This window comes from Odocoileus virginianus, chromosome 5 (genome assembly GCF_023699985.2).
Source record: "Odocoileus virginianus isolate 20LAN1187 ecotype Illinois chromosome 5, Ovbor_1.2, whole genome shotgun sequence".
Classification (NCBI taxonomy): Eukaryota; Metazoa; Chordata; class Mammalia; order Artiodactyla; family Cervidae; genus Odocoileus; species Odocoileus virginianus.
In genome coordinates this window covers 80,952,658-80,961,972 of record NC_069678.1, presented here as the reverse complement: position 1 = coordinate 80,961,972, position 9,315 = coordinate 80,952,658, and the positions used below count along the sequence as shown (strand labels likewise).

Genomic DNA, 9,315 nt, shown 5'->3' with positions numbered 1-9,315 from the left:
TAGCAAACACCCTCTTCCAACAACACAAGAGAAGACTCTACATATGGACATCACCAGAAGGTCAATACTGAAATCAGATTGATTATATTCTTTGCAGCCAAAGATGGAGAAGCTCTATGCAGTCAGCATAAACAAGACCAGGAGCTGACTGGAGTTCAGATCATGAACTCCTTATTGCCAAATTCAGACTTATCATGTTAATAGTTGTTCAGAAAACAGTTAAATGTAAAAGTAAATGTGCAAATCCCTAAAGCTGAAACACTGAAATTCGTGGGCAATCCTTTTAATCCAAGAATGCTGGTAATAAACTAAGTTGATGAGTAATACAAGGAAAAGCAAAAAACAAAAAATTCAAGACACTTTATTAGTACATTCTTTTTAAAACAATCTGTCATTTCCTAGGAAATAAGCATATTTACAATGACTCATTTTCAGGCATCGTCTGGATCTATTTAAGCCCAAACACTGATTGTCTGACTACATTTCCATCATAGCAGTACAAAATGCCTCCCTTCATACTGCCATTTTAGGCTGGCACCAGGCAGTAATGAAAATTAAATGACAGGAAAATCTGTAAATCTCTTTTGAACACATTCTCAACTAGAATTATTAAAGGCACATGAGTTACAGCTTAGTTTATACATTATCTTGATACTTCATTCCTTGACATTTTACACATCCCAGTCAGCCATCTGTGACCCTTCAGACTTTCAGGATACCCGAAAGAATGGGACACAGAGCTTTCTGTCTGCACTACATAAGCTTTTCTTAAAATATGCATATGGTTAAGTTGTGAAGGAAAGTATCCTTGTGGATCAATCCAAATATTTCGGACCTGAGTCTTTAATGCTTATCAAAGGTTTTCTATCTAAATAAGCCACTGATGCCTATAATATACTAAAGGACTTTCATAAAGAAAAGGGGAAATCAGGGATATAGAAATCAAACCCTGGAATAGCTAAGTAAACCTAAATGTATAAGACTTTTAATGTATATGGCTCCAACTGACTAGTAGAAATAAAAGTGATGATCATGTACACAAAATCTTTGTCTCAGAAATAGAGAACACTTCTTTAGAATGCTTCTTTGAGAAAGTAAGTTTTGAGAAGCAGTTTTGGATCAGAAACTTTTCCATTTCCATTTATGGATCAGAAACTTTAGTGTATATAAAAAGTTGTACAGGGACCTACAATTCCATCTTCTCCAAGCCAGGCTGCGGTTTGTACTAAGTTCATACTTAGGCTTGCCCAAGTATGAGTATGCTTCATAAAGCTTCGTAATCTAATAAATTCCCTCTTCCCAGAGCTAAACATATTTTTGGAGAAAGGTGCATATAACCAGCTGGCTTCCATCACCCATACATCATCTTATTGTAATAAAGGACTGTCACTAAGAACCTCCTATTAATTTCTCACTTGCATTCCAGCATCAAAACAAAAACATAAGTGAACAAGAGCTTTTTTTATGCTGTTATCAACAGGCGAAAATTTATATAAATAGCTAGATATTTCCAACATGTCCCTCCCAGTATACCTGCTGCCAATAATAAGTTTGGGGTTAGTGAAAACTAGGAATGAAACAGAAGTAGGAAGTTGTCTCATTGGCTTTTCTCTATAAGTTAAACTATGGCCATGGAAAATTGTGCTCTTACCTGAATCATGAATGTATAGACATCTTTAAACTGTCTCATTTGATATTCTTACATCACACAATGGTCATGTTATAGCTTAAACTGAACTGGCGAAGCCGCTAAAGGAACTATTTGCCAAGAAGCTTCTGGCAAATTCTTTTTACAAATAGGACTCTGCTCCTAATTGGACAATTCTAGAGCATAAACAGCATCTCTTGGTCAGCTTGGAAAATTTGTGAGAACTCTTTATTAATTTAGGATATATTTCACTATCACTCTTCACTCAAATTCTTTTAAAAAAAAATTCTTTAGTCATTTTTCTACCAAATTCACAGAAAACAGAAAGGGTCCTATAACCAAATACAACTGTGATTTGCAAAAGGTGAGATCCTGCACTTTCAAAATGTTTCTTTTGCTGTCTTAATGCTTTCTATTTCATAGGACAGCAACACCTCCTTCACAACGACTGGTAATCATGTTGCCAATTTCTGTCCATGTATCTGAATGAGGGTTATAAACTTCAACTGAGTCCAAGGTACCTGGAGCCAAGAAATCATGGCTGGAAGATCGACCTCCAGAAACATACAGAAGCCCGTTGACTGCCACAACACACATGCCTGCTCTAGGCACCTTCATTGAGGCAACTTCAACCCACTTTTCCTGGATAAAAGAAAAAAGAAGTTTGCAGTGTTATGGTAACACAGAAAAGTGCTGAGAAATCAGATACTCTGGTTCTTTTTACATGTTTAAATTTCAAACTTACAACCTATTCTAGTCATATAAGTATACAGAATATTTTAAATTGAAATTTTTAGTAGGTGAGACAAAGTAGTAAATTTAGAGAAAAAAATGAAAAATATATCTGTGATTAATTATAAATTATGATCACCAGGAGATAATCTAGAAATTCTATACAAGCAAGAATTCAGAGAAACTAGTTCTATGAAATACAAGTAGGTAATTCAAATATACACCACACAAACCCACAAAGTTCAAAGGAGAAGAAAGCTTATAAAAAGGCTTTTTTGCATCTCTAATATAATAGGCCTCATAAATCTCCAAGAGAATAAGAAACAACACTGGCCAAATTTATTTTAACATGGAATCTTTTTTTTCAAGGACATCTAGTACAGTTAGTGAAATGTAAAACATTTTCAGAAAGATAGTATAGATCAGGGATTGGAAACTAGGGCCTATTTTTGTAAGCCTACAAACTAAGAATGATCTTTCCATACTAAAAGGTTATTAAAAAAATATATATGCCAAAAGAAGAGATTGCATGAAGCCCCCAAGGCCTAAAACATTTACTATCCAGTCTTTTAACAGAAAGTTTGCTAACTCTTGGCATACATTATTCATTGAAGAAATTTCAGTAAGCTGCTATAGACAAACTCCAACTCCAATACCCAGAAACAGGAAAGCTAAAAAAAGGTCCTGAGAAATAATCAAGAGAGAAAAGGAAATGTTTCCAGATTAAAAAATAATATTAATTTGAAAACAAAGCATATGATGAACAAAATTTATAAAATCATAAAAAATGAAGAGAAATTATTCATCAGTGCTAGAGAGTGAACTTCTTGAGGCAACTTGATGAATCGGACACGAATGAGTGACTGAAAAACAACAAATTCATACTTCACAAAATATGTTCCCCAAAACACTTTTTCCCCAAGATGTTTCACAAACAAAAGTAAGGGCTGTGTGGTCACTTAAATGTCAGAGATTTAGCATAAAGATTCATGAAATACCTTATTTTAATAAATTGTGTAAAGAAGTCCTATAGTAAAGAAATTTATTTAACTTTATTTAATCCAACTTTCCCTAAGTATAGTTGACCAGGGAAACTTATGCTACCTACTTCCTATTATCAATGCAGGGATTTCCCCTGTGGTCCAGTGGTTAAGACTCTGTGCATCCACTGCAGGGGGCACAGGTTTGAACCCTCTTGGAGGAACTAAGGATCCTGCATGCCAGGTGGCAGTGGCCAGAAAAAAAAAAGCAAAAAACAGTATTCCACAGAAATTAACTTGGAAAAAATTTTTCTAACCTATAAGTCTATGACATAACACACCTTGTGCTTACATTATTCCAGCACTTAACAAATTGTAATGCAATTGTTTGTCTATTTATTTCTTTATATTTCCCACTAGAATGTTGCTTTCTTGAGAGCTGGGGTGTTATACATTTAGGTTGCCTTTGCTTCCCCAGGTCTTTACATGTTTGTGAATGAATAAATGGACTAGAGAACAAATGCATGATAGAAGAGTGATTCACATCCTACTCTTACCTACTTTCTCTTCTTTTCCCTTTGTAGCATAATTAAATCAAGCAAGTAACTGAGGGCATGAGAGAATATTGGGGTGTTCATACAGTCAGTAATAGGATAGGTAATGTACAGAGGTGTAAATGGAGAAGACAGCTGGTACAGTAGAGAGACTTGTTTCACTGAACAGATAAGTAAATATATTGAGAATAACAGGAGCCAAGTTTTAACTGATATAATTATGATGTGATATGTGTGTATGCTCAGTCATGTCCAACTCTGCAACCCCATGGACTGTAGCCCACCAGGCTCTTCTGTCCATGGAATTTCCCAGGCAAGAATACTGGACTATGTTGCTGTTTCCTTCTCCAGGGGATCTTCCCGACCCAGAGATCAAGCCCATGTCTCTTGCGTCTCCTGCATTGGCAGGCAGATTCTTTACCACTGCACCCCCTGGGAGGCCCTTTTAACTAATAGAAAAGATATTTACAATCATGGAAAGGGGGAAGGCCCCTTTCTTTCATGGAAAGAATCTGAGGTATACTGAAGTTAGTGCCAACATTATAAACTCATGGTTTTATAACATATATGCACAGATATGGAAATACCTATACATGAGTATTTGTGTGAATACATATACACATACACACATACACATTTACTGTTTATGTTTAGCTGTTTACTGAGAATGCCTAAAAGCAGCAATACTCCAGTAGCAATGAATATTCTGAGAGCTAATCTTGGTTTCCAAATACTGTTCTTCACTAAGAGAAACTATAGGTTCTTGGAGAAATGACTGATTCCAGGATCAGAGAAGTATAATCTTTCCTATACTTGAAATATTTCAGTATGCCAGGTAGTAAAGAAATGCTCAAAAGGACAGAATCAAAAGGGGCCTCTACTTTCAGTCATGACAGAGTGACTGTTACCAAACGTGCCCTCCTACCATAAAGAATTAGAAAACCTGACAGACTCTACTAAATAAAGTTCTGAGATGATGGATAATAGGCAATGAAAAACTGTGATTCAGAAAAAGGAAGAAACAAGGTGAGCTCCATAGCTGTCCAGGCTTTTTGCCTAGAGGGCTTTCTGGACAATAGTACAGAGAAGGGAATCCCAAGTAGAGCATGACAGTCAGCTGATTTATGAGACAGAAATCAGGGTTTAGAGAGTCTGATGCAGTTGAGATTTGTAAGGAAGAGTGCCAGAGGACAGAGGTTCCCTTGAGTCTGGCTGAATACTCCTAATCTTTGCATGCATAAAATGAGACCCTATGAAAGAAAATAAAATAAAACAACAAAAAAGTAAAAATAAAAAATTTTCAAAAGAGAAGAAATCAAAGGAGAAAGAAAATTTTAAAATGAGACTCCGTAAGAATAATCAAGGAACAACAAATGGGAAGATGTGACATAATGAGACATATATTTGGTCTCTGACCGCAGTTCTTAACACAGAGCTCCTAAGTCCCTTGGAATTTCCTTGGTGACAGGAATGTCTTCCTCCCTAAAAAGGCAACTATTGTAGGATCCTGTATAATATCAACAAAGGGGCCTCTTTCCAGAAAAATTAAACCGAGATTAGAAGCTTGGAATTTAGTCCTATACCCTGTCATCCAGGGAATAGAGAAGGACTGGAGGTTAAAATTGATCATGCCTATATGATGAAGCCTCCATAAAAATCCCTAAACTATGAGGTTTGGAGCGTTTCTGGTTTGGTGACCATATCCACATGCCAGGTAAGTGATACCCCCAAATTCCACTGGGGCGGAAACCTGTAAGACCCTCCTGGATCTTGCCCTATACTTCTTCATCTGGTTATTCATTTATATCCTTTATAATAATACAGAATATAAAACTTATATTCTATTCTATTGTTCTATACTTATAGTAATATAGAATATCCTTTATAATAAACTAGAAAACAGTTAAGTAAGGTGTTTCCCAGGGTTCTGTGAGCCAGTATAGCAAATAATTGAACCTGAGGAAGGGATCACAGGAACCCTTAATTTGTAACCAAGTCAGTGGTTATTATGAGGACATACTACTTCAGACTGGTGTCTAAAGTGAGGGCAGTCCTGTGGTACTGAACCTGTAACCTGTGGGGTAGTTAGTGTCAGAACTGAATTGACTTTAGGACGCCAGTTGGTGTCCACAGAGAATCAGAAAAGAATTTTGTATGGAAAACCCACATGTTTGGTGTAAAAATACAGAAAGCAAAGAAATAGTTTTCCTTTACAGGAACTCCTGTAAGCTTAACAATTCTCAGAGCTGACACAAGGCTGGATGATATTCTAGCTTGACTAGACAACATGACGAAAACTTTTGGACAGCTAGGACAAATAGGAGAGAGCCAAGAAGAGCCATGCTTCAGTGGTAGGGCTAAACTATTCCTAAAGGACCTAGACTTTCTAGACCTTCCCTACAAAGCTTTAAAACAAGTTCAAAATATCAATCTGATTTGCAAATAACTGCCTATCAAAACTAAACACAACACTTCTTATGGGAATAAAACAAAATGCAAATACTCAACTATGTAACATTTACAATGTCCAACATTCAATCAGTTACTAGAAACATGGAAAAGCAAAACAAAGAAAAAAGAAAAAAAAATGTGACTGAAACCAGGAAGAAAAATTTCAACAGATACAGGTTCAAAAATGTCAAATTAATAGAATTAGCAGATAAGTACTTCAACACAGACATTATAAATACATTCAAGGATATAAAAGAAAACATGAAAATGACGAGAAGAGAAATGGAAGACACTTAAAAAAATAACCAAAATATCTTCTAGAGCTAAAAAACGCAATACCTGAAATGAAAATTTTCCTAAATAGAATTAGACACTGCAAATTAAAAGTTTACACATTGTAGAAAATTAACAGACTTGAAGACACAGCAAGAAAGCTATCAAAACTGAAGCACAGAGAACAAAATTTCAATTACACGGGATGAATAAGTTCTAGCAAACTAATGTATATAACATGGTGACTATAGTTAATAATAGTATACCGTATACTTCAAATTTACTAAAAAGGCATTGACCCCACGCCTCCTGCAATGGGGACATGGGGTCTTAACCACTGGACTACCTGGACTACCAGGGAAGTCCCCAAGAAGGCAGATCTTTTTTTTTTTAAAGAAGGCAGATCTTTTTTTTTTTTTTAAAGAAGGCAGATCTTAAGAGCTCCCATCACATACAGACACAAAAAATGAAAAGCGATCTATGAGTTGATGGGTATGTTAATTACCTGGACTGTGGTAATCATTTCACAAGTATACATATAGCAAAACATTACATGATATACCATAAAAAATACACTGTTTGCAAATTAACCTGAAAAATCTGGAAAATGAAAACCAAGAAAAACAAACTGAAATACAGAGAGAAAAAGGATGGGAAAAATTAACAGGCCTCAGTGACCTATGGGACAATATCAAATGGTTTTATATGGACATTACTTAAATCCCAGAAAGAGAGCAGAAGAATATCTGAAGAAATAAGGCTGATTTCAATTTGATGGAAGCTATAATTCTACAGATTCAAGAAGTTCAATGAATTTCAAGCACGTTAAACACCAAAATCTCATAAGATACATCAAATTACTGGAAATCCATAAGAAAGAGAAAAAATAAAAAACTGTCAAAGAAAAAAGAGACATTACCTATATACGGGAGAACAAAATTGACTACTGACTTCCCATCAGAAACTATGCAAGAACTAACACAGCACTGTAAATCAACTAGACTCCAATAAAATTTTCTTAAAAAAGAAACAATGCAAGAAGATAAGTAAATAATATTAAATGATGAGGGTGAGGGGAAGAACAACCTAAAATTCTATACTCAGCAAAATATCTCTCAAAAATGATGGTAGACAGTAAGACCCCTGGAGGAAGAAATGGCAACCTTCTCCAGTATTCTTGCCTGGGAAATCCCATGGACAGACAAGCCTGACGGGCTACAGTCCATGAGGTTGTAAATAGTTAGACACGACTGAGCAACTGAGCAAATATTAATAGCTTCTGGAGCCCAGAACCACAACTTACTGAAGCCCCTGGCCCTAGAGCCCATGCTCCTCAACAAGAGAAACAACCTGAATGAGAAGCCCAGGCACTGCAACTGGAGAGTAACCTCCACTCACTGTAATTGGAGGAAAGTCTGCAAAGCAACAAAACCCGATACAGCCAATAAATAAATAAATAACTTTAAAAAAATGGTGAAAAAATTTTGTAAAATGAAAGCTTAGAGAATCACTGCCAACAGACCAGCACAAGAATAAATACTAAAGGAAGTTCTTCAGGCTAAGAGAAAAGGCTATAAGATAAAAACTTAATTCTATACAATGAACAGAACTAGAAATGATAGTTATGAATGCATAATTATGAGATATTTTCTCATTAAAATTTATCTTAAATATAATTAACTGTTTAAATAAATATAACAAGATACTGTGGGGTTTATTACATACATAGAAGTAAAATCAATACATCAATAGCACAAAGGATGGAAGAGGAAAATATAAGTATATTTTTGTAAGTTTCCTACATTAAAAGTGAAGTGGCATTATATTATTTTAATGTAGATGTAATACATTAACATGCCTATTATATATAATGTAAACCCAAAAGCAACAATTAAGAAAAATGTAAAAAAAAAGAAAAAGAAAAAAAGCTGAAGATATAAAGTTAATTGGACTAAAGAGATAAAATGGAATACTAAAACAATCAACATAAAGACAGAAAGGAGAAAAAAAAAAGGATGGATTATACAAACAGAAAAACAGCAAAATAAGAGTCTAAAAACCAACCCACATATATAATTACATTATACATAAATAGTAAAAATTCTAAAGACCCTACTTAGAAGTCAGAGACTTTCAAATTGTACAGAAAAACAGACCACAGCTATCTTACAAAGCATGCAGGGTTTTTTTGTTTGTTTGGTTTGGTTTTTGTTTTTTTTTCATTTATTTTTATTAGTTGGAGGCTAATTACTTTACAATATTGGCTGATTCATGTCAATGTATGACAAAAGCATGCAGTTTTTAAAGACACAGAGTTAAAGTAGAAGGGAAAAAAAGATACACAATGCACATATTAATCAAAAGATAGCTTGGCTAAGAACAAAGCTAGTGGAGGTGATGGAATTCCAGTTGAGCTGTTTCAAACCCTGAAAGATGATACTGTGAAAGTGCTGCACTCAATATGCCAGCAAATTTGGAACACTCAGCAGTGGCCACAGGACTGGAAAAGGTCAGTTTTCATTCCAATCCCAAAGAAAGGCAATGCCAAAGAATGCTCAAACTACTACACAATTGCAATCATCTCACACGCTAGTAAAGTAATGCTCAAAATTCTCCAAGCCAGGCTTCAGCAATACGTGAACCGTGAACTTCCTGATGTTCAAGCTGGTTGTAGAAA

The 9,315-nt window shown here is 35.1% G+C and overlaps 1 protein-coding gene across 2 annotated transcripts in view; it reads right to left on the bottom strand.

Annotated features, from left to right (window-relative positions):
- Positions 1-345: 345 nt before the first annotated feature.
- Positions 346-9,315, bottom strand: part of IPP (intracisternal A particle-promoted polypeptide) — a 35,711-nt gene continuing 26,741 nt past the window's right edge. For both annotated transcript variants that reach the window (XM_020897384.2, XM_020897383.2), the window contains one exon: positions 346-2,290. In XM_020897384.2, coding sequence (XP_020753043.1) covers positions 2,066-2,290 — 225 coding nt within the window. In that variant the 3' untranslated portion in view covers positions 346-2,065. The remainder of the gene's footprint in view (positions 2,291-9,315) is intronic.